The following is a 26,812-nucleotide window of genomic DNA, read 5'->3' on the forward strand; positions in this document are numbered from 1 at the left end:
AATTTGGTTTACATTGATTAAAAATATCATTTTAGAAGAGTTTTGAACTTATGGCACAACAATTTTCTGAACTCAAAAGAGATAAAAACTGTTTATGATTTCTGTAAAGTGTATATATTTCAACTAAATTTCTATCAGAGCTTACGAGTATAATCTATAGATTGGATCCAATGACAAAAATAAACGTAATTGTTCGAACTATTGGATTTTATAGCTAAAATCATTGGAAAACTGGCATTTCTCATAATTTTACCTAAATTTTATATATGTCCACTAATAAATTGTCCAAATGTATTTCACTACATCTGAACATCATAATAAAGCACTTCAGTAATCAAATAGAGCTCCTAAATTTAGTTTTGAACGTTATGCGTTTGAATTTTGGTAGGTGTACGAATATGGAATTGGGTGAATTTTAGACATCAATTCAATACTTTTCTATTAATCAAAAGATGAATGTAAATGGAAACATTTTGCGATTGGCAAACAATAGATGACACCTATTACCTTCAATGTGGATAAAGTATTTGTAGCTCAATACTTCATTTAATAGTTTTTTACTAACTTGATGTGGAATCAGTATCATGTACGAATATGAAATTGGGCCACTGTACTTTCGATCAACTTACTGAAATCTGTGAGATTGTTCTAGAAAATTCGAAAAAATACCAAGTTGTTTTGTCACATTGGTAATTATAATTGCATAACAGTCACATTGAGATTATAAATGGGCCTCCCTCGTAGTGTGATAGCAATGAAATTTCTATCAAAATTATTTTCTGACAATTCACCTAGTATGCGATATGAGTTATACAAAATATTAGCCTCAAATAAGCACTTTTGAGTTCCTAGTAATTTCTAGAAAGTTTAGTTTCCTCCCATACTACCATGAAATGCACACTTGGTATTCCATTTACGCAATGCCTACTTTTGCCGAATGTTACAAATATGCAGTTATGGGCAGTGCAGACAGTTCACTAGTAATTTATTCGGTAGGTCTTTCAGATATTGGTCCTGGGTTTCGCCTAAATTTATTGAAATATTTCGGCTAGAATATATTGCTCAAGGTTGTTTGCTAAGTTTTGTTAAAATATTATCCAGATTATATTTACATTTGGAAAATCACCACGTGATCATATATGGGTGGAGGAGAGGGTTTGTTCAAAAATCACATTTTTATTTAATCAACATTTTTGTATGGACAAAAAATACAAGAAGGGAGGGGGTGGGATGTATCTTAAAATCCATAAAAATAGGGCGCTTGCAGCAAACAAAAGTGTGCCCAACGGCTCCCTTTGATTTTGCTGGGTAACGGTTTGAAACGAAAAACAGGTTACAAAACGTTTCCCAGCAAAATCAAATGGGTCCGTTGGGCACACTAAACAAAGGCTGCAAGTGCCCTATTGACCACGTGGAGATCGACAGCCCCTAATATTGACTGGTGCGATGGATATGATACATCGCGCTGCTGTTGTAAAGTTTCGAAAAACGCGTAAATGAGTAAATGATGCAGACTTCACTATATAAATTACTCAAGATAAGTTTGAAGCTCTGTAGAAGTAATTTCTGCATGAAATGCTTTGAAAGTTCTTAGCGAAATACCTGCATTAAGGCCGCACGGGACGTCATCATAATCACCCTATCCATTCCAAGAAGCAAATCCCAAGAACCACTCCATATATCGATGCGAAAATGTATCACTATGATTCTATATATATGTAATACACAACCCAATACATTTTCAGCTGCATCGGTTCACTAAAACACGAGATTTGCTTCCACAAAGTTTTGATGATTATTGCTAGAGTGAGACGAAAGATAGGGAAAATAACACGGTCTCCCGTGTGGCGACACTTAACTCGAGGAATCTCTGATCGAATGTATCGAGGACATCCTAGAAGGTATCTAGGATAAACCTGACGGAACTATTTGTGCAGTTCCTGGAAGAAAGTGTGGCTGAATTTTTGAAGAAATCTATATGAAAATGACTAGAAGGATAATTGAAAAAATCGACGTAATAACTTGTTGGGATTCCTGAAATAATTTCTAACAAAAATGTGGAATCCACAAAGGATTTTCTGGAGAAATCGGTGAAACAATAACTGGAGGACAATTACGATTTACCGTGAAGGCCCCTAACTCTGCGCAGCTCCTAACTCCTAACTCCTAACTTTCACCAAAATCCATCAAAATCTGGCAAAATATTTAAATTTTCGTTCAAAATTTATTTTTCATATATTGCTACAATAGTAATCAAAAAGTACGCGAAGAAGTTTCTTGACAAATTTACGCTTAATACTTTAATATAACATAAAATAGCTTTGGAAACATTGAAAAACGTCCAAATTTACTGCTCGTTAGCAAAAATGCTAAGGGAGTACCTCATCACTTAAGTCATTTGAAGCAAATTAAAAATAATATAATTTAGATTTTTAATACGTAGACAATAGTTCATTTATCGGTAAAAGCAACTTATTTTCATTTCATTTTCTTATTCTTCTTAAGTGCGCATAGTAAGGAACCATTTTTCCACTACGTTCCACTACGCAGCAGTTATACAACGTTATTTTCAACATACAATCAACCCTCTATAAGTCGATATTGAAGGAAATCATCGACTTATCGGACTATCGAGATATGGAATACAAATGCTTTGGAAAATTGTTTGAGGGGACCATCTTGGTAAGGGAAGATTGAAAAATGACGTCCAATTTTTTTTGAGATTTCTACACTCCACCCTCTCTCTCCCCTGTCTCGCTTTTTACAGTACCTAATGAATGCATTGTCACATTTTTGTAGACTTCCCCTTCCTCGAACTATGGACCTTATTTTTGAATGCTCCCAAACCATGCAATAAAGTAATTTTGATTGTTTGTTTAATTTCATGGGCCAATATCAAGTAATGGAACATCGACTCAGGAGGTTTAATCGTACTTGCAAAATAGAAACGCCAATAAAATACTGTTATTGATTTGCTATAGGAATCGTTCATTAATTACGTCACGCTTATACAAAGCGGCGATACTTCTTGATTAAGTAATGAACAATACATTAAGAACACGAAAAATCCATACAAATAAGTGAGATGGATCGATGTACCCTCTCAAATAACATTCACTTATAACAAGCCAGAACCCGGCTCTTACTTATATTTCTTTTCAAACCCGGTCCCGACCCAAATCCGAGGCAATAATTTAATACCAAATTCGAACCCGATCCAAACCGTTTTTTTATATTTTCTAGTGGAAGTTCATAAACAGTCAAAGCAAGTAAAAAAACATAGTTTGTACCCTTTTTATATTTTGGGTTAGATTTTAGAAAACTAAGGTAATAACTTATTTTGCAAATCGTATGATGATTTCGATTATTTTGAGAGTTACATTTAATGGCATTCAATAACAGTAACTATCACGGATTGAATTATAGATAAAATTCACTTCACTTAGTAAAATTCTATGTTGAAGACATGCCACGTTCCACTGGGGACGTAAAGTCGTAAAAAGCAAGAAAATAAAGAACAATTCGGAGTTTAAATGCTAGTAATGCTTTAAGTAAAATACTTCACCCGTTATAAAGAATCTATCGAATGCGCAGACTAAGTAGCCTTGCAAAAATGAGGGCGCAGAGTTAGGAACACGTACATTCTTGAGAAGATTAAAAAAAATTGCAATGAAAATCATTACATAGTGAAGCTTTTAAATTTTTGCCTTATACATAAGATCAATAGGAATGTGCTCCCAAAATTTCAGAGTATTGTGTTTTGTTTTCAATTAATTACAGCTGATTGAAATTTGAAAAGCCTTAAGTGCGCAGAGTATGGGGCCTTCACGGTATTGTAGGTATAAAATTTCGGAGAAGTTCCTCTAAGTATCCCTTGAGAAATCACTGCAGGAATCTCTGAATGATTTTTGGGAGATTTGGGCGGTAGGTAAATCCCTACAAATATTTTCCGTGGAGGAGTCTGAAAATGTTTTAGAAGAAACTTCTGTAGAAGAATTCATCAACCAATTTAACCCTTTGATGTTGAGTGCATTGAAATATATTGTTCATTCCTTTCTTATATTTTTTTCAAACATGCACGAAGTGTCTTATTGGTCTTAAGAGGAAAATAACCATCATCGTTCTACAAATTTTCAAAACCAGTTTTTTTTGCTCAAAATTGAAGCAATGCTCAAGAAAATCTATCATTGCATTGCACTTGCTATCTGAAATACGATGATAGATTTCCATTATGATTGATTGAAATTTGAACAAAAAAACTGGTTTCCAATTTTTGATGATTGAATGATGGATTCTTGAGCCTTAAGTGAATGAACATTTTTCAAAAAAACGATTTTTTTCGTAAATCTCATAGGGGCAACCTCTAAACGTCATTTCTCCGAGTTCTCTCCATACGGAAGTTTGTCTTAGCTACCATTTGAAGACTGAGTCCCCAAATTTCCTAATAAATTGCAATTTCCGGACACCCTAACACTCAACGCACGACTAAAACGCAAAAGATACCTTCTCCTGGTCTGGGCACAAACAGGTTGTACAGGTGCTTGATGATCTTCCGCACGTAGGTGTTCGGATCGTCGCAGATCGGCTTCGGAACGCTAATCTTCGGATTGGGCAGCAAAGCCGTCAGCCACTCGCAGTATATGTTGACGCAATCTTTGATGATGTCATGTTCCGCCAGCGGAAGCGAAAGCCCGTGACAAATTACGTCCATGCACCATTGAACCTACAATTTGAAGAGGCCATATGGTTGATCAGGGTGTTCCAGAAAAAATCAATGTTTGAAAATTCAAGATGCTCAGCCTTAGGATGAACGATATGCTTATTTATAGCACTATCTAAAAAATCGTTTGAAGGTTTCGCCCGATCAATTAAATAAAAAATGGCAATTTTAATGTGTTTTTTTCGTTTTGTGCAAGTCTTAAAGATGAAAGTAGATGGAATGTCGTATAATTCTCGCATACTCTGAGATAACGCCCTAAAAGCCATTGGTAACCACGTGAGTAGCTCGTTGTTCCTGAGCAAATGAAAGAATAAGCATACTAACCAACATCACAGGCAGGTAGATATTGATCCTTTCCTCCCCATAGCGTTGTTAAATAACATGATAATCCATTCAAATGCTCAGAAACAACGAGCTACACACATGGTTACCAATGGCTTTTAGGGCGAGATCAGAAGTTATGCGAGAATTGATGACATTGTCACCTTAAGACCTTCATTCTTGATGAGATATTTGAAATTCAAAAGTAAAAGTGCTCTGTACGAATATGAAATTGAGTCACTGTAAATAAGCATCTCTCTATGGTTCATCACTTTCATTCTCCAAGCATTGATTTTTTGGGACACCCTTATGAGACTGCCATAAGGGAACTGTTGATGCAGTAGATCCTGTACATACCTCCTGATCCGCAACGAGAGTGCTGGGTTCGGCCGCATTCGTAATTCCGAGATTGCCAGCTAACTGTTTCACGACCACGGCTGCCACATCACGCCCTCCCACGATTCCAAACTTTCCCAGAACGCTCTGCGATTGGGCATTGGTGATGTTTTCCGTGATTGTCGGCACTAGCGAGGCCCACTCCGAGTACATCGTGAATAAACCGCTCGGCGAACAGTTCTAGCGCATTTCGCACCGGATTGCAACGGAAAACACGGGACAATTTCCACACGAAAAACCACACAGAAAATTTTCTCCACCCCAGAAGTGTTTACGTTTTCGACTTGCGGGGATCGATCATCATCGTCATCAATCGCAATCATTCGCGTGACGGATACGCAACGGTGTGCGTGAAATGTTTGCATTCAATGTGTCAGAATTATGCAGAGCTGAATTCAGGGTAATTCTAAACATATTTAAAAAAATAATTCAAAATTTACATTAAATGTATTTTGCTCGCTTGGTTTAGGAAAACGCCCCTGAAATAATTGGTAACGAGTATCATATTAGATATTTCGAATCACGAATTCGAATTGTCTGAATACATCTTTGGAGGAAATCCCGTAGGAATCTCTGCGTTTGTACCGTTTTGTCTCAAATTCCGAACACTCGGTTTTTGTATGACGATTTGGTTGAAATGTTTTGCTGAAATATGTCACCAACTAACAAGGAACTGGTAGTCGATTGCAATTCAATTTAAACGTCTTCAATATAATTTATACCACGGGAGTAGCGATCATTCTCTAGTTTGTGACCAGTAGAAAAAGCTCAGATAAATTTATTTGTGAAATTATTCATTTGAATACGATTTATACTGCCCATACTCGCATAACAGTCTCATTTATGTAGGAAATCCCAATTAATATGGGACTGTTATGGGAGTATGGGCAGTATACGTGCTGTTCGGAATTTGAATCAAGGTGTTCGGAATATGAGACAGAATAATACAGTGTTCGGCATTTGAATCAAAATGTTGTTTCATACTTCTACGTAAAAACAATACTAAAGAGCGGTTCCATTTGAATTCGAATGTCGGTTTACTTTTGTATTTTTTGATTTGGCATATGCTTTCTTTATACCCAAAAATGCCTATTTGCATCATCGGTTCGCCATTTTTACCCTAGCGTTACTTTTGAGAAGGGCCTAAGAAAAAAAGCCTTAACAATTTTCAAAAAATTAAAACTCAGAAACTATTTGTCCGATCAGTTTGGTGTCTTCCGCAATGTTTTAGGTTATTGTTGGGACTATCTGGAAAAAAATATACACTGTAAAAAAAATGTTGTAATTGTTTATATATCGAAAATAAAGCTTAAAAATCAATTTTCTCAAACATCGTATTTTTGATTTTTTTATATGTTAAAGTAGACAAAAAATGAAGTCTTTTGCACAGTGGGTCAAGATGGAGAAATCATGGACAAAAAAGTTATGATTTTTAGAAAAAGTTCAAATTTTGTAAATGGTCATAAAAAACTTTTTAAATTTTTTTAAACTCGATTTTATGAAAGTACGCAAAATTTACAACAAAAAAGGTATACGGAAAAATCAGGCTAACTTTTATCGTTTTAAAGATACAGCGATTTTAATACAAAATTATGATATAATTTTCAATTTTCGGTCATTATAATATAACTTAGAAACGGTTTGTCCGATCAGTTTGGTGTCTTCCGCAAAGTTTTACGTTATTGTTGGGACTATCTGGAAAAAAAATATACATCGTAAAAAAATTGTTGTAATTTTTTATATATCGAAAATAAAGCTTAAAAATCAATTTTCTCAAAAATCGTATTTTTGATTTTTTTCTTTTATATGTTAAAGTAGACAAAAAATGAAGTCTTTTGCACAGTGGGTAAAGATGGAGAAATCATTACAACATTTTTTTTACAGTGTATATTTTTTTTCCAGATACAGTCACCTTTCGTTCGTTGCACTAAACCCGTGGCCCATCTAGTGAAAGATTTTCACTAATCGGGCTAAATTTTGAGCTGTCAAATAACCAATTACAATAGAAATTCAGGGCTACCAACATTAACAAATTGCGGTTTATGTCAGAATGTGACGTTTGCCTTCGTTTTAGGTGGGCTATAGCCCATTTAACGGGAGCCCAATTAAAACGAAGTGCAATTAAACGTAGTGCAACGAACGAAATTTGACTGTAGTCCCAACAATAACCTAAAACATTGCGGAAGACACCAAACTGATCGGACAAACCGTTTCTAAGTTATAATTCATCATCTGACATTTTTCTCTTTTCAGGAGAATTTTTTTCAAGATTCTGGAAATACGACTCCTGTGTGGTGCGAAATACAAACAAGATTTCCTGAACGGCGTGTTTGAAGAAGAAGGTGAAGATTCGATTTGGATCTTGAGTTCCTGTGTGGTGCGGTTTAGAAGTTCCTGTGTGGCGCGGTAGGAGAAGTTTCAACGGGTGTTATTTGGCGCGAAAGAAGAAGATTTGGTGCGTGTGCTGGTCGAATTTGGATCGTGTGGTCCGATTGTAATCCTGTGTGGTGCGTGATTGGAGTTCCTGTGTGGCGCGGAAGGAGATTTCAAGCGTTGGTGGCATTCGATCCATCGGAAGCTAGAGGATTTAGCAAGCTTGAAATATTAAGTATCTTTTCGTTTTATTTAATTAGTGTAGCTTGTTTTTTTTTTTGTAGTATTTTTTCTGTTGCTCCTCGACTATGGATGTTGAAGGAAATGACTCTGTTTTAAAAGGTGATCCACCTCCTGGTACATTTTCCTCATTTGAAAAGTCATTTCGTATTAAAATTTATCCGGCTTCTTTTTCTGGCCCGTATGTAGTATTCTTTCGGAAAAAGAGAAACCGATTAACGTTTTACTAATTTCTGCCAAAGTTTATGAAAAATTTTCATCAGTCAAGGAAATCAAAAAGATTTCTCTTGATAAATTGAGAATTGTTTTTGGTTCTCGTGATGAATCGAATTCCCTTCTTGAATCTCAGCTTTTTTCTGGGTCATATCGTGTATATGCACCATGTGATTTCTGTGAAATCAGTGGTGTAATATACGATGAATCTTTAGAATGTGATGATATTAAAAATCATGGCAATGGTATTTTTAAAAATAAATCTATACCGCCAGTAAAAATTTTAGATTGCCAACGCTTATCCAAGCTTCTCTTGAATGACAAAGGTGGGCAATATATTCATTCAAATTGTATTAAAATTACTTTTGCTGGATCAGTTCTTCCAGATTTTGTTCAGGTAGATGGAGTAATTTTTCATGTAAGACTTTATTTCCCAAAATTAATGCACTGCGAGAGATGCCTTCTTTTTGGACATACTATTAAATTTTGCTCTAATAAACCCAAATGTTCTAAGGGTCTGTCTCAATTGCGTTGTTAAAACGAGTCCGAACTTAAATTTGACAGTTCGGAAATTAGTTCCCCTCCAATTTATCAATGGACTGTTAAATTTAATTTTTGTCTGGTCCAATTCGCAATCGTTGTCGATTCAGGAAATTTCAAAACAAAATATTGTCGCACCGACACCAAACCGGACAGCGCACAACTCACACTCGCCGCGCTTCGAAATCAAATTATTCAAGCGCGGCGCTGCATTCTAACGATTTTTAATTAACACAGTGCACTAATCACATATTAGTGTGACGCTCAGACAATGAGAATTAAACAATTAAAAAACGTGTTTGTCCTTCTTTATACCGGATTCACAACATCATCAAAAAAAAAAATCGTTTGAAGGAGAGTTTTTTCGTAATGGTTTACCATAATGTCATTAGTGAGATACCAAAGAAGAGACCGTGAAATAAAGTTTTCTACGTTTGTACTATTGCATAGCCAGCGTGAGCGCAACATTTATTAGGGCGAGTATAGTTAATACCCTAAAGAGGAAAACAAACGTCAACGTTTTACATCTTGAAAATCTATCACTGCACGACTGCCGCGAAAACTATTTTTGTTTTCAAATTTCGGTTTCATAAGGCAAATTTATGAATTTCAACCCGATTCTTTGTGGCGAATTTTCATAAGGGGTTTCTATGTTTATCGATAGTCCATTTGCCTGAGTGTATGGCAAAACTCACTTTTGCAAATAAAATCGTCAGAGGACGCTCATTGACTTCTATAAAAAAAAAAAATTTGAACGCAGACCACGACATGTAATACAGGTCGGACTCGATTATCCGGAGCATCGATTTTTTTTTCACTCCGGATAATCAAATCCTCCGGATAATCGAATCATTAAGAAAAAAATCTTCGATAAAAGAACTTAAATATAATCTCTTTTTGTTGTTTTATTTATATGATGCGGTGGCGTAGCCAGAAAATATTTCTAGGAACAGTAGGGGTCTTTACGAGAAAAATATTTTTTTTGACCAGCATACACAAAAAAACACTTTTTCAAACCCCCCTCTTCTTAAATACGTTCTAAACTGCAAAACCATTCATATTGTATATTGCAATACAGGTCGGACTCGATTATCCGGAGTATCGATTTTTTTTCCACTCCGGATAATCGAATTTTCCGGATAATCGAATCACTAAGAAAAAAATTAAAATCTTTGTTAAAAGAACTTGAATATTATCTTTTTTGTTGTTTTATTTATACGATGCGGTGGCGTGGCCAGAATTTTTTTCTAGGAACAGTAGGGGTCTTTACAAGAATTTTTTTTTTGTTTTTGACCAGCGTACACAAAACACTTTTTCAAACCCCCCTTTTCTTAAATACGTTCAAAACTCCAAAACAACTCATATTGTATACTGCAATACCAAATTATCTCAGATTTATGCATAAAAATTGAAAAACAAGAACATCAAAAAACAAATTCCGGATAATCGAGTCTAAAATTCCGGATAATCGAATCCCGGATAATCGAGTCCCCGAATAATCGAGTCTCCGGATAATCGAGTCCGACCTGTACCAAATTATCTCAAATTTATGCATAAAAATTGAAAAACAAGAACATCAAAAAACAAATTCCGGATAATCGAGTCTAAAATTCCGGATAATCGAATCCCGGATAATCGAGTCCCCGGATAATCGAGTCCGACCTGTATTATGATGAAGAACATTATCGAAAACCACGAAGCACTACAACTCTTGACAAAAACAAAGTTTGAAATATCTATTTTTTTAATTTAATTGTTTCAAACTCATGAATGCATTTGAAATAACCTAATAACATTGTTGTTTCTATCTTTGGTTTTAGTAAAATCTAACAATAATTCTGATAGTTTTAAACCAATTTGTCAGTTTATGTCAACTAAGTTATGGTTTATTGGTATCATTTATTAGGTTGTTTATTTTTGTTTGGATATCTGAGATTCAAACAATTTTGAATATCAAACTAAACAAACTGTTACATTTTTCTTGGAAACCTCATGCATAAGATTTTGTAGGTAAGTGATGCATATAACTTTTTTTTTATTGAGTGACCCAGCTTTAATAAGGTAAATAATCTTTTTTCAGACAATGAACGAAAGATGCGAGCCTCATCAATGGTTTTGTGTAGGGTATTGAATGTCTCTTTGAATTGCCTGATCTATGTATGTAACTTAAAACTTCAGTCGTCGCGCTGTTGTATTTTGTACAATACTGTTGAAAAAACCTCGCTTTTCGTGCCCAACAGTAGCGTTGTGATTCTGACGGTGGCAAACCGCGCGACGACTGGAAGGTTAAGGCTTGAAACGTAGGTAGTTATAATACAACTAATTAGGTAATTATAATACAACTGTTATAAATCGATACAAAAACAAACAAAAATTGTCTCCCACACAGGTTCTGATGATTTCCGCTTACAAAATATTACCCAAAATATGGCGCTTCAAGCTCATGATGCTGATGACAAAGATCGCAGCACATTTTGAACGATATAGTTCTATTGGACAAAAAATGCACTGTAATTATACAATATTTGAACAATGATAAACATTTGACACCTCTCCAATGAAACAAAAAGAATATGAAAAAATAGAGAACTTTCAAATGAAATATCCAAATTATTGGTTGTTGCTAACAATTTTTTTTTGAATTTAATTTGATTATCGCAAAACTATCAAAACAGTTTTTTAGTTTGTTTCAACCAAGTAACATTGCGAAAGCAAACTAATTTTTTGTTTGTGCAATATTCGACGTAGAATTTTGGTTGAAATAAACTAGATTTTGTTTGTTTGGAGTATGTAAAGACCTGGACTTAAATGATCAAGATAGAGATTAATAAGTGATTTCAAAACTACGAGTTTTCACTCAAAAGAATGCCTAAAAACGAAAATGGATGTTATAATTGTTTTCAAAAATTTATCCGGATTGGCATAAAAAATTCCTCAAAGAGCCCCGACCAAACATTCGGACTTCTCGACAAAAATGTTTGAGGACTATTCACCTGAAACTTTCCAGAAAGAGGCAAAAATCCCTACCTTTTAGGCCTTTCAATTTTAGTTGCAAATAGTAACTTTTTAGTTACCAGGTCAAAAGTTACTCGCTAACAGCCCTGCAACTATTCCTTTTGGCAAACACAGAAATTTTCTGATTGACCATCCGGATTGAACAACCTACATAACACACACGGAAGCTTTATATTTTGGACGCGGCAAAAGTTAGAAACGGTTTTTCTCCGAAGTTGGATTTCTCTCGGAATCTATGCTAGATACCTAACTTCGGAAGTGGAGCATTCGATTCGCATCCGGATTTGCTCTAATGCGCCCTGCTTCCGAAGTAGGGTATCTTGCATGGATACCGAGATAAATCCGGCGAATTGCATTTTCTAACTTACAATAGTTCCATGGTGCAGCTGGGAGGTCAGACCGATGGCCACATCGGCAATCGAAGCGGGACGAAAAATGTGGACGACATTCATAACAACAAACACGAACTAGAGAAATAATTATCGATCTGTCAAAAATAAGTCTCCTCTGGAGCAGAATTATTTTTGACAGATCGAAATCAGAGGGGAAATAATTCCCGAACTGTCAAATTTAAGTTCGAACTCGTTTTAACAACGCAATTGAGACAGACCCTAAATGTGGATTATCACATTTAGCTTCTGATTGTAATAAAAAACCAGACATTTGTGTTTATTGTAATCAAAAACATAATTCATTGAAAGATTGCTCTGTTTACATAAATAACCAACTCAAAATTAATCAGAAATTAAAAAGTAGAAATCAATTATCGTATTCAGAAATTTTAAAAAATTCCGAAGATATTTCTGCTCCCAATATATATGAATCTTTAAGTGATGATGAGCAAGATGATTCTCCTGATTCGGTCAATTTTGTTTACAAACCCCCTTCTAAAAGAAAGCGCATTCAAAAATCTGCTACAAATGCTCAAAATAATTTCAGTCCTGATACTAAATCATTTGATAAACATTTTCCACGTTTAAATTTATCTGCATCGCGAACAGTACCTGGATTTCAACGTGTTGATTCGAATCCATCAAACAGTAATTTTAATGCAAACGTAGAAGCAAATGATGATACCAGTGCCAATGATAAAACTTCAATTTTAGGAATTTTGGAAGAATTAGTTGAATTTTTGGGATTTAATGATTTTTGGAAAAAGATTATCAAAATGATTTTACCATTTATAGCTTCTTTACTTGATAAGTTGAATTCATTTGGTCCCTTCATTGCTTCATTGTTTTCGTCGTAATGGCTTCGAATGTGAAGAGTAACTTGAAAATTTTGCAATGGAATTGCCGTAGCATTATTCCTAAAATAGATAGATTGAAAGCTTTAATTAGTTATAACAATATAGACATTTTTTGTTTGAATGAGACGTGGTTAACTAGTTCCAAATTTTTGCGTATTCCCAAATTTAATATCATAAGAAAAGATAGGGATACTCCATACGGGGGAGTTTTGATTGGCATCAAAAATGATTTGGAGTTTAAATATTTGGATTTTGCATTTGATGTACAATTTGAATATGTTATCATTTCTGTGAAACATAACGAATGTACATTTTGTATTATTTGTTTATATGCTCCCCCTAATACAACTTTTCCAATTTCGGAACTTAAAATGGTTTTAGATAATGTTCCTGCTCCTTTTTTTATTTTAGGCGATTTCAACGCTCATAATTATTCTTGGGGTAGTATGATAGAACTGATGGTCGGTGTTCTTTATTAATGGATTTAATTATCCTGTTCCACCCTTGCAAAATTCATGTATTGATTTGTCTTTATGTTCGAGTATTTTATCTTTTATATCATCTTGGAAGTTAATCAATGACCCAAATGGAAGTGATCATCTTCCTATTTTAATTCAAGTTAATAGTTCTACTAATAATGAAAATTTGGAAAACCAAAATTTACATGATTTTACAAAATATGTGGACTGGACAAAATTTTCCGATTTAATTTCAATGTCGTTAGTTAATTTAGAAAACTATAGTTCTGTAGTTGAAAATTATGATCAATTCATCAAAATTTTAATTGAATGTTTACTCAAGTCTCAGAAAAGGAAAATAATTTCACATACTCAACGGGAAAGGCGTCCCACTTTTTGGTGGGATAATGATTGTTCTAATGCTTTGAAGAATAAATCTAAGGCTTTTAAAACATTTCGTCGATTTTGCACAAGAGAAAACTATTTGATATATTGTAGGGAAGAAGCTTTATTTACACGCATTACTAAATTTAAAAAGAGGAATTATTGGAAGAATTTTATTAGTAATCTAGATAAAGAAACTTCCTTATCTACTTTGTGGACTGTTGCAAGAAATTTGAGAAATCGAGATAGTTCTTCGCCTGTCATATTGGAATATTCCGATAACTGGATTGATCAGTTTGCATCTAAAATTTGTCCTGATTTTGTACCTCGTCCTATTACTTTCAAAAATAATAACAATATTAATTATTTTCCAGAGTTAAGTTCTCCATTTACATTAGAAGAATTAAATTTGGCTTTATTTATTACTGATAATACAGCTCCAGGTATTGATAATATTAAATTTATTGTTCTTAAAAATTTACCTTTTGAAGGAAAAAATCATTTGCTATCCTTATACAATTCTTTCCTTAATCAAAATATTTGTCCATTGGAATGGCGTTCAATTAAAGTAGTAAGTATTCTAAAACCTGGAAAAGATCCTGCTTTGTTTGATAGTCGTAGACCAATAAGTTTATTATCTTGTCTTCGTAAATTAATGGAAAGAATGATTTTGAATCGTCTTGAATTGTGGGCTGAAAAAAATTATATTTTTTCTTCATCACAATTTGGTTTCAGAAAAGGTCGAGGTACTCGAGATTGCACAGCTCTTTTAGCTTCTCAAATACAACTTTCTTTCAACAGAAAACAAGATGTTATTTCTACATTTTTAGATGTTTCTGGCGCATATGATTCAATACTTATTGATTTGCTTGTTCAAAAAATGAATAATTATAAAGTTCCTTCGATTTTATCCAATTTCATTTACAATTTATTTTCATTTAAAATTATGCATTTTTATCATAATGGTTCATCAAAAATGTCCCGTTATAGTTATTTTGGCCTTCCTGAAGGATCTTGTTTGAGTCCATTTTTATATAACTTGTTTACAAGTGATATTTCAGACATAATACCTAATAATTGTTATTTAATTCAGTTTGCTGATGATAAGGTTATTTCTGTAAGTGGGAAAAATAGAGAAATTATTCGCCATTTTATGCAAATTTGTTTAGATAATATTGGATTATGGGCTTTCAATAATGGTTTTACTTTTTCAGTTCCGAAAACTAAATTTATTATATTTTCACGTAAATATTCCACCATAAGTGTAAGTTTATATCTAAATGGGTTTGAAATTGAACAGGTATGTGAGTATAAATATCTTGGCATTTGGTATGATTCCAAATTGAATTGGAATTCACATATTACATATATTCAAAAAATTTGTTCAAAAAGAATTAATTTTCTTCGTACCATTACAGGTACTTGGGGGGGAGCTCATCCTTCTGATATGATTACTCTTTACAAAACTACAATACGTTCTGTTTTGGAATATGGATGTTTTACTTTTGGTTCAGCTACTCAAACTTATTTTTCAAAACTTGAAAAAATCCAAATTCGTTGTTTAAGAATTTGTTTAAAATTAATGAATTCCACTCATACTAAATCAGTTGAAGTTTTAGCTGGCGTAGTTCCACTTAAATTTCGTTATGATGAATTAAATTGTAAATTCCTAATTCAATGCTTTAGTAATAATCATCCAATAATTGGAATTTTGAAAGATATACGTGAAATAAACCCCACATGTAAAATGTTGAGCTCATTTAATTATACAATTACGGAAAATATTGTTCCATTTGTTTCCAATATTTTTTATGATTGTAACATAAATATCCACTCTTTCCATCCTTTGATTGATTTATCTTTATACATGGAATTGAAACAAATTCCAAATCATGTGCATCATCATTTTTCAAATTTATTATTAGAGCGTAAATTTAATGGATTTGATAGAAAGCAAATATTTTATACAGATGGATCGCTCATTAATAATAATGCTGGTTTTGGTGTCTATCATGTAGACGTTACACATTTTTTCAAATTGCAATCTCCTTGTTCCATTTTTATTGCCGAATTGATTGCTTTGTATTTTACATGTAACTTAATTAAAGAGTGCTCTCCAAATGTTTTCATTATATGCACTGATAGTATGAGTTGTATAAATGCTATTAAATCCATTAATTTTCATTATAAGACACACCATTTGTTATTATTGTTGAGAAGTTTGTTGTGTAATTTACATAATCAAGGATTCGTGATTAAATTTGTCTGGGTTCCAGCTCATTGTCAAATATTTGGTAACGACCAAGCCGATTGTTTAGCTAAGATGGGTGCAACTCGTGGTATTATTTTCAATCGTGATATTTTTTATTCAGAATATTTTTCAAAATTGAAAAGAGTGACAATGAACTTCTGGCAAATTGATTGGAATTCTAGTGATAAAGGTCGTTGGTGTCATTCCATTTGCCCAAATGTCAATAAAAATCCCTGGTTTAAGTATTTATCTGTTGGTAGAAATTGCATTTGCCTTTTTTCTAGGCTTATATCTAATCATTATATTTGCAATAGCCATTTATATCGCATTAATATTGTAGATTCTAATTTATGTGACTGTGGCGAGTCTTATCAAGATATTGATCACATTATTTTTCATTGTAAGAATTATGTTTTACCTAGAAAGAAAATTCTTGATCATTGTCAAACATTAGGCCACTCTTTACCTTCATCCATTCGTGATATTATTGGCAGCAAATCTCTTTTTATGATGAAATTTATTTTTGAGTATTTAAATGAAATTTGTTATGTTGTATGATACCGCCTTTTTCAATTATCTTTTCAGAGTTCAAGAAATCTATCTCATCGTTTGTCCGTTGGCCACCACAGCTTATTGATGTTCTCCCTTCAAGATCTTGGCTCTGTTATGGATTATTTCCGGTTGAGCCTTTACTTTATAAGTAGTCTAGTCTTATTTTATAACGTTTTTGAAAAGATGAAGAGGTTTTGCGCCCTTTTGAGAAGTATTTTTAAAGAAAATCACTCAAAGGGGTTTTTCCCTCTTCCAAATTTTTTGTTAAAATAAATAAATAAATAAGTTATAATTTTTTGAAAATTATTAAGGACTTTTTTCTTAGGCCCTTCTCAAAAGTAAGGCTAGAGTCAAAATGACGAGCCGATGATGCAAAAAGGCATTTTTGGGCATAAAGAAAGCATGTGCAAATTATCATCCAAATCAAAATATATAAAAATGAAATTTGGGAAAAAAGTCGTCATTTTCTGTGGAACCGCTCTAAAACTAATTAAATCAACATTATTATTGGTACACCCAGCAGCTAACAGTGAGACTTTGCGAAGAAATTAAAATTTACACAATCAGCCAATTTATGCCAATCAGATGACTGTTGGCCTTAAGTGTTCGGAATATGAGTCAAAACGGTATAAAAATATCGAGAGGTATTTGTAAAGCAAATCCTAAACTAACCTGTGATAAAACAGGTATTAGTTCAAAATTATCCGTTGATGAACTCATAACGATCTACGGAAGAGTATTGAAAATATAGTAAGTCTTAGAGGGTTTCCTAGAAAAATTACAAATATACCCAATTGAAAAAGTCAATCGGAATGGAGGAATTACTGAAATAATTTCTGTAGTATTAACTGATGTAAAACCGTAAATAAACCTTTGAAGAATTCATGGATAATTTACTTGAGAAAATAATCGATAAAAGATGGAAAGAACTGCATTACTAGTGAAATATCTATGCCTATAAAATAAAGATGCGCATCTGATCTGATTTCGGATTTCGGCAAATATTAACCATTCAAACACAATCTTAATATAGCTTTGCTTACGCAACTCGTTTATTCAATAATAAATAACATCCATTCTTCCATTGTAACAAAAAAAAAAACGAAAATCTAAGTGCGTTTGCTAGCGTCCTATTACAGTTTCTTTAATGCTTATACTGTATGTTGGCCTTCCGGTTGTTCTGGTTTGTCGCTATTACATACCCGACTACACAATGTATGAATATAATGCTAAATTTGTTGCTCCTCACCAGAATACGAATACGCGTGAGAGTAGTTTAACATTTGTAGAGAAAATTATTATAATTTCGTTTTGCTTTACGTAGATTTGTTTTACATATGCGTACTTCTGTTACAGATAGTTTTAATTAAGGAAACTCTAAATGTGGGAATAGTGCTTTTGTTCCATAGTTACTATCAGTGGCGTTGTCATACCTCCTTTGTCTCAGACAAAAGTCAATTAATTTCATCATCATATTGCTCTGCTTTCCGATAAATTTTCAGTATCCTATATTATAGTTAACAATCTACTTAGGAGTATAAAAATGTTCTTTTCCCACAAATTAAACTTCTAATGCTGAATCAAATGTCTCCAAGGATAATGTGAGGATTGTAATTTGAACGAACCTAACTAAATCGCTGGTTATATAGAGAAAATTAAACGTAAATGATGCTCAGCGACCTACGTTTTACTTTTGCCTATATATAGCAAGCAAGCTATACATCTTTTTCAAAGCGCTTCAATTTGTAGTGTAACGTTGTTGAATTGTCGCTCACTGCTCATCTATGACCGTGATTTCCACCGGCGGAATAAACCGCCACACGTGCGAAGACGAAGGAGTGGATCCCACGTCGCCATTCGAGCTTAGCGAGCGACACTGAATGTCGGCCTTGAATCGACCCGGGGTGAAGAACACTACCGAACATTCGTGGAATGCTTTTTCGTCTTTGTTCAATGCCGGGATGAGAATGCTGTGATGAGAATAAGAATGGCCAGTTACATTTGTACGGAATCAAATTATGAAATTGAACTCACTGATTCGCTCCCGTCATCGTAACACGCGTCTCCAGCCGATAGTTATGGTGGCCGTTTTGGTAATCCTGGTAGAACTGGACCGAGAGTTGCACCTGATGTAGCACCGATGCCGACAAATTGCAAATGCCGATGCTCAGCGTTATGAACTGACTGGTGACACAGGTTACCTCCGACTGCGGGGCCACCTGCTGGTTGTCGATCTTCACCTCTGCGGAAAAGAAAGTACATGGAATTAAATAAGTACCAAAAATCTAGATATTAACGCTATTCATTACAGAAACTGTTCAGTTAATCTATTTTGCAAGTTGAAGCCTTATGAAGTAGTATGATAATAAATCTTCGAACTGTTTAGTGGAGTATCTAAAGTATTGGACAAAACATTTGCAACTTTTTCGATTTTCCATACAAAATGACCAACTTTGGTAAGCTAGATCTCAGTTATTTATGGACTGATTCTAATGAAATTTTCACAGAACATCAGACATAACTTGAATTTTAACATATATTTTTGAGTGATTTTGCCAATGATAGGTTCAAAAGCAGTAACGGTTTAACTAAAGTGAATTTTTTGACGATCTTTTATAAATGACATAATTAAACATGTTGAAGGAATAGCATATAATATCTTCAGCAAAGTTGTAGATTTCAACGAGATGAACAAGTTTTACTGAAGACAGCTCTTGTGTAGGACTCTCAGGTTTTTAGATAAATAGTTTTGAATTTTTCGTCGAAAATTTCACTTTAGTCAAATCGTTAATACTTTTAAACTCGTAAATGGAAAAATTATTCAAATATATATGTTAAAATTCAAGTTATATCTGATGTTCTGTGAAAATTTCATTCGAATCGGTCAATGAGTAACTGAGATCTAGCTTAACAAAGTTGGTCATTTTGTATGGAAAATCGAAAAAGTTGCAAATGTTTGTCCAATACTGTATAAGTAATTGATGCTTACGTTTTAGAAACGCGGGTAAAATCTGATTTTCATCCATATTGTTGCCTTTTGAATCCATAATTATACCTACCCTTTATTATACAATCGGATTAAATGGAAAAAATGATTTTTTAAAGATACCGGCACATTAATGCTTCCAGTGGAGGGTTATGTCCTTTGAAGGAAGCACCACACTAGACAACGGACCAGCGTTCAGCGTTACCAACTATGTCTCGAGAGAACCCATGAACGCAGACGACTATAGGCCGAAACATACAAACGGCCGAATCAGAAAAGGTCAAAAGCACATAAAGCTAAAATTCTTAAATCATTTTATTTTTATTTACCTCACTTCTTCTTCTTCTTCTTTCTGGCATTACGTCCCCACTGGGACAGAGCCTGCTTCTCAGCTTATGGCGTTTTCGTTTATTGCTAGGGCAAACCTAGTTTCGCCCTGGATCCGCTCCAACAGCTGTCAGAACGTTTTTTTATTGGGTCGGATCGAACCCGGGTCCGCCCCAGTTTCGACCCAAACACAACGAGGTTCGCTCTGCTAATTTTTTGCGATCCAACCTGAGCGGGGTTCAACTGTCAAAAATTATTTGTTTACATTTTTATAATCATCAAAATTAATAATTAAAGCAAAATTTTAATAACAGGAGATGTTTGCGTGCATTAATATTGAGACTTTATTTTGTGATTTTGCACTCAGAGAAGCGAAATTTCATAAAATTATGTGGCTGACTGTTTGAATGTAGGTATGACACGTTCGATTTGACTCGAACCTGGATCCGTTTTCGTTCGTTTATTTCGAGTCGGGTCAGCTCTGACGCCAGGTTCAAAACCGAAAACGCCATTAGTGTTCTTATGAGCACTTCCACAGTTATTAACTGAGAGCTTACTGTGCCAATGACCATTTTTGCATGCGTACATCGTGTGGCAGGTACGAAGATACTCTATGCCCTGGGAAGTCGAGAAAATTTCCAACCCGAAAAGATCCTCGACCGGTGGGATTCGAACCCACGACCCTCAGCTTGGTCTTGCTGAATAGCTGCGCGTTTACCGCTACGGCTATCTGGGCCCCTCACACCTTCAGCATATTTTTTACAACATGTTGGATATTTTACAGTAGGGTAAGATGAGACAAAATGTAGTAACATTAGTAGCTGAAAAAAAGGTGATTCAGCTGAAATATGATTAGCTTAACATATGTACATAAGAAATCGATCGATAAAATTGTCTATAAATCTAATGCAGCTTGTGGCGATGGATAAAGGAAAAATTTTCCATGGATAGAAGGAAAAAAAATGTGATTTTAATTAAAACCTATTTTTGATAATATAAAAAGCTGAAATTTGACAAATCGACTGAACTAGAAGCGATCTATCCATTAACAAATAGCGCATGTCGTCTTCATCGAAAAAAAAATTGTTCCATTAGTCCAATCTACTGGTATCCTATTACTGAACTAAACATTTGTTTGCCTGTTTCCAGCGAGAATTGCTCATCTGGGGTTAAAACATGGGGTAAAATAAAAAAAAAATAAAGAAAAATATAGAAGACACTTCAAAGTTATTGTGTATTTCTTTCACTACTGGACTGCGAAGTGCGGCTTCATAAGTGCGAAAATGCTAATAAAAGTGCGGGATTGCATCGAATCATTTCGGTGTCTTCAGCGGGGTTGTTGTTTGGACTTCGAGGAATAACCCCGCTGAAGACATCGACTCGATTTGAAGCAATCGCGCACTTTTATTAGCATTTCTGCACTTGTGCACTTATGCATTAAATTTTACATAAAGTTTGCAAAGCAGGTCTCTAACGAGTTTGCTCTCGCGAGAGAGCTCTGTTTTGACGAAAGCTCAGGGGTTTTGTTCTTTTTCTGGATTGGATTTAAAACGCGGGGGTTGATTTTCAAGATTACTTTGACTTATTGACTTTGGTTTCTCCGCGAGAATATCACTCCGCGAAGCCTGCTAGTGGATTGTTGCCGGTGCAATCATGCATTCCATTCAGTTGCATTTTTTCTTATATCGACTGTACCGTTTTCATTCATATTACGGACACTTAAGGCCTTAGTGAAGTATAACTCAGCATGAAGCATACACAATAAATCTTTCTGTATGATTTCTCAGCGTTATCAAGCGTCGGAAACCCTTAATTTTCGAATGGTAGGTAACCGCAACTTGAAAATTTTTATATAAATCGAAATGTGTGGCCTTTTCATGATTCTTATTCCGGACGCTTCCTCACTTTTGTCTCATATTCCGGACACTTTGATTCGAATTACGGACAGCTCAAATAAATCATTAAAAGAGCTTAAAAACCATCAGTTGAAGTCGTCAAGCCACTAAAGAGATGTGTAAGGCAGTTGGACATTATAAGTTTGCATAGATTTTTATGAAAAAAACTTACTGAAACGAGCTTCGAATGTGAGAATTTTTGAGCAGCAAAAATTGAAACATTTCGTGTGAAATGTTTCCCATACAAAATAGAGTGTCCGGAATTTGAAGCTGTTCGTAATATGATTCAAAACGGTACCTTTCACCACTTCACACACGCTAGAAGGCTTTCAGTCTAGGCGCGCTAACAGTCTACACACGAAAAGCTCTGCTGTTCTGTGGTGCGTCAAGTACAAGATTTTTCTCAAACAAGCTCATTAATTGAAATTTGAGTGTTAGTCTATCAACACTGGTTCTAAAATTTCTCTAGTGTTTTTCGACAAAAAATATTAATTGGTGACAAAGAAGTTAATATTTTGATCACAGGTTTTTTTTTCGACGAGACGAGAATATGACGAGAATATCTTTGCCGATTTCATGCTTTCGATCAATAGGTTAAGGGTCATTTGTAAACACTTCAGATACTGGATCGTTCTGGATAGAGGAAATGCAGAGTAAATGAGAAACGAAATTCGGATTTATGTCATTGCATCGTCACATCAATTCGATGCCAGATTTATTCAGTTTAGGGCCTTCCTTAGCCGAGTGGTTAAAGTCCGCAAAGCCATGCTGAAGGTGTCTGGGTTCGATTCCCACTCGGTCCAAGATCTTTTCGTAATGGAAATTCCTTGACTTCCCTGGGCATAAAGTATCATCGGGCCTGCCACACGATATACGAATGCGAAAATGACAACTTTGGCGAAGAAAGCTCTCTGTTAATAACTGTGGAAGTGCTCATAAGAACACTAAGCTGAGAAGCAGGCTCTGTCAAGGTGAGGACGTAATGCTAAGAAGAATAACTTTTGCATAAAGCTCGAAAGCTTCACATAAAGTTCGAAAATCTGTTGTTAAAGTTTAACATGCCTTTTGTTAGTGATAGCCTCCAAAAAAAAATATTCAATCGAAGAATTTCCAATTCGGAACCAAATTCACGCCAAGAAAACTACACTGACTGTTCGAATTATAAATTTGAAACCAAGAGTGTCCAAGTGTACATAAATCTCATCTACGTAATGTCTAGATTAGCACTCGACTAGTTAGCCATTATTGCGATAAATCAATATCAAACAATTAAAAGTGTAGATATTACATGAACTTACCCCACTGCAGTGGTGGCACCGTCACCAAATCCAGCATCGTCGGCGAGAGGGAAATTCCCCGCAAGGACGCAACGCCATTGCAGTCCAAGCCCGGCAGGGACCACTTGAGGTTCACATTCTCGGCAATGTGTTCCGAGCAGACGCGTTCGGTCAATTCGCCAGAGTCACTCGCACTGTTCACGCCCACGCCGCTGACTATGCTCGGATGCGCATCACCAGAAGTGATCGAATGCAGCTGTTGTTCCATCGCCGCCAGAATCCGATCCAGGGGGCAACGATCCACCGGAACCGGCACCCGACAGCTCTCCTTAGCCTCGATGAGTATTGTCTTGTTTGAAGTATAATTGAGGGACATCTCCTGCGCCGTTAGGTTCACTACGTCCAGCACCAGGTAGAACTGCGACGGTCTGTGAAATCATAAGAAAATTGTCTTAAAGAGGGTCCTTTTCTTCGAAGAACAAACTTACATTTCCGCCGACAGAACGTCCCAGTTTGTTATCTGAGCACTCGGTAGAAGTTCTAAGTTGAAAGAAATCGCACACTGACGACAGTAGCCCTCCTGCAATCCCTCCCCGCCGGAATATTTGAACCTAAGCTGTGCTTCCAGCTGCCTCGGCGTATGGCCAGTTGCAATTCCCACGCTCAGCGTCGCTAGTGACGAGTGCCCCGAGTGGGACGACCTAAAGCTAGACATCAACGGATCGTTTCTACGGTGAGTATTTGTTGGCGAGCTGATCCTACTGGGAATGCTTGGATTTCCACTGCCACTGATGGTTCCTCCCATTACTCCTCCACTGTGCGACACGGTCAAACTCTGCGGTCCGGCACTGTTCAGGCCATCCTGGTGGGATGAATGCGAGTACAGCTGTTGGCCACCGGTTATAGCGCCTAAGAAATCTGCGTCCCCATAGATCACCAGCTTGAAGTCGATGCTTTCATTTGGCTTGATCGGTAACTTTGAAGTGATGTCATCCCTTATTAGTTGAAAGATTCGATTTTGCAGATTTACGTCCATGTTGGAATGGAAATTTGCATCGATATATTCTATCAGTATGTTACTCGTGTTTGTTAGCGTCACGATGCACTCTCCTCGTTCCCCGTTGTACAATGTAATGCTGGCGGACGTAGTCACACAATCAGCGTTGGGCATTCCGCTAAACGTGGCCGTCGGCGGGAGACTTGTCTTAAGCTCTAACTTTGGAAGCGCAGGAATCACATTCACTTGATAGTGCGAAGGCAAGTTACGTAGCTTCCTGTGAAGCATATACTTTAAGCGACAGTTGGATTTCACACCCAGCGTGTGGGTGCTGTAGCCTTGGATATCCAAATCTCCTTTCTCAATCGGAGTGCCATGCAACGCCACAGTGGTCAATACGTTCGGTTGCAGCATCACCGTCTGAGGGAAGGCTTCGAATACCACTCCCGTCGTCAGCAGACGGATGTCCGTTACTTGCAGCTCGAATGGCAAAGGATTGGTTAGTTTGACGTTCACTTCGCATACGTCGTGCTGGATCCAGTTGAACGATATCTTACTGTCGTCCTTGGCCTGGCGGCGATCTATCGAACTGAAGTGAATCGGAGTGAACAGGAATGGGCCGCTGTCCACTTTGGTGACTGCAATCTGGAAGAAGGATATCGTATTAAAAGTAATATAATCAATGAAAATCAAGCCTTTGAATGCCCTTTTCTGCAGAGTAACATAACATTCGGACAGACATTCTCCTTTGCATATTTGTGGGTGTAAAGTCCGTTCATTCAATAATCAAGTAATAACTAAGTAGCAACTGTTAGTATTCAAAAATGCTCATGATCTTTTTAGAACTCTCAGGTACGCGACACTGAAGACTGCCTTACAGTTGAGGTCAAAATACGCATCAAAGCATACAAACTCTAGTTGGAATTCAATGGTATATTACTAAATACGAGTTTCATTTAATAACTAATAGTATGGTATTTATTGGTAAAATTACTTGAGAAATAATCCAAGAAATGTTTGGACGAATGTTCTGGAATAATTGCTGAATGAACCTTGAAAAACCTCATAGATATATTTGTATGAAATCAGATATCCTGAATTATATCAGGTATCAGAAGGCCGGCTCCAAAGGCACGTTCCCCACCAGTTGGGAGATTTGTGCCATCGCCATATTTGAGCCTATTTCATCATCTACCCGATGGGAGAGGAAAGGGAAGGGAGTGGGGTCCCTTGAAGAGGGAAGATCGCATAAGCGAAATGAGAGCATGTAGCTCCATACCACAATGGGTTCGAACAGCGCCCTAAAAAGGGCACTGCAAAACGCATGAGCGTAAAGAGAGCCTATAGCTCATTACCACAGCGGGTTAAGTTCAGTTTCACTTAATAAGTGTTTACCAAGTAATTGGAATCGCATTTGCACAAAAACTGGACAGTTACATATCAGGTGATACGAAGTTCCATAATAGGAGTCACAACTATCACACACAAATATTTGCCATGTGATAGTTGAGTCGGCAGTGGCCTGTCAACGCTCTGACCAAGAGACTGCAATTCTGCTTTGACAGATTTGTTAAATACTTTGCCATCCTTGGAGATGGCTCAGTAATGTACAATTTTGTTTGACGACATGACTCCAAACTATTCCAATATTGCTTGTGCTGAGTTGCCGCCCAAGAGTTTATCTGAAGCTTCACCCAGCACTTCGAAATTGGAATAGCCGGCTCAGGGCCAATGAAGTCATGCGATGCTCTATCGCGAGCTAGCTCATCAACCAATCCATTTCCAGCGATGGAAGAATGGCCAGGTACCCATACAAGGTTTACAGAGTTGACTGAATTCAGTTCCTCAATTTGAGTTCGACATGCGATAACAAGCTTCGACCTTGAGTTGGCCGAAGCGAGAGCTTTTATAGCAGCCTGACTATCTGAACAGAAGTACCGTAATTCGGGGTGTAGTTGATCAGTGGGGAGAAGTTGATTATTCACGTACCCACATGTATAAACTGTCAAGAGAGCTATGAATCGATTTCAATTAGCACAATTTTTGTGACGTTGTTTTACCTGATGATTGCTCTTGATGTTCCTAAGGTCGGTTTGACATTGAAGATAATTATACCAGGGAAAAACAGATTGTTTATGAAATGTTTGATGAACTGTTGAAGGGTTCTTCTCCAAACAATCGACTATTGACAAGGCTATATAAAGACACCATTTAAATAAACTGTTTCATACATTCCAGTTATGTTCCGTGAACCCAGATTTGAGTTTGCACTGTGGATAAACAATCATTTTCTGAGTGAAAAATGCATATTTTTGTGCGCGAGTTGCTAATTTCAAAGAAAATTGCATACCTTTAGGTGTTAATGCGGTGAACATTCAAATTTAAAATTGACCGATGTAATATTATGTTGTAAGATTTCTGATAATTGATCCAGATTCAGTGATCCCAAATTTAGTGAATAGCATATCTCTTTATTTTAGGAAACTTATCGCAATAGTTGATCAACTTCACCCCGGAATCTGAAACTCCACTTTTTGATTTTTAAAATATCTTTTTGTAATTAAATGAACATTTCGTCGAAATTTTGTTTGTATAATTCGATAGATATCCATCCAGTA

General features: G+C 35.7%; 2 protein-coding genes across 7 annotated transcripts in view; both read right to left on the reverse strand.

Moving 5' to 3' along the window:
• Positions 1-6,031, reverse strand: part of LOC5568082 (ral GTPase-activating protein subunit beta) — a 41,909-nt gene extending 35,878 nt beyond the window's left edge. For 2 of the 6 annotated variants that reach the window (XM_021848294.1, XM_021848290.1), the window contains exons 1-2: positions 5,399-6,031; positions 4,504-4,723 (exon numbers count right to left, since the gene is read on the reverse strand). In XM_021848294.1, coding sequence (XP_021703986.1) covers positions 4,504-4,723; positions 5,399-5,590 — 412 coding nt within the window. In that variant the 5' untranslated portion in view covers positions 5,591-6,031. The remainder of the gene's footprint in view (positions 1-4,503; positions 4,724-5,398) is intronic. The other 4 variants (XM_021848292.1, XM_021848291.1, XM_021848295.1 and 1 more) reach the window with 3 other exon arrangements.
• An 11,705-nt stretch (positions 6,032-17,736) lies between these two features.
• The window catches only part of LOC5568095 (protein brunelleschi), a 30,591-nt gene continuing 21,515 nt past the window's right edge, over positions 17,737-26,812 (reverse strand). Inside the window, exons 3-6 of the mRNA XM_001651969.2 lie at positions 23,686-24,839; positions 23,219-23,625; positions 18,747-18,954; positions 17,737-18,682 (exon numbers count right to left, since the gene is read on the reverse strand). Of these exons, the coding sequence (XP_001652019.2) occupies positions 18,484-18,682; positions 18,747-18,954; positions 23,219-23,625; positions 23,686-24,839 (1,968 nt within the window). The 3' untranslated portion in view covers positions 17,737-18,483. The remainder of the gene's footprint in view (positions 18,683-18,746; positions 18,955-23,218; positions 23,626-23,685; positions 24,840-26,812) is intronic.

The sequence above is a fragment of the Aedes aegypti genome, chromosome 2, assembly GCF_002204515.2.
Source record: "Aedes aegypti strain LVP_AGWG chromosome 2, AaegL5.0 Primary Assembly, whole genome shotgun sequence".
In the NCBI taxonomy this organism is placed as follows: Eukaryota; Metazoa; Arthropoda; class Insecta; order Diptera; family Culicidae; genus Aedes; species Aedes aegypti.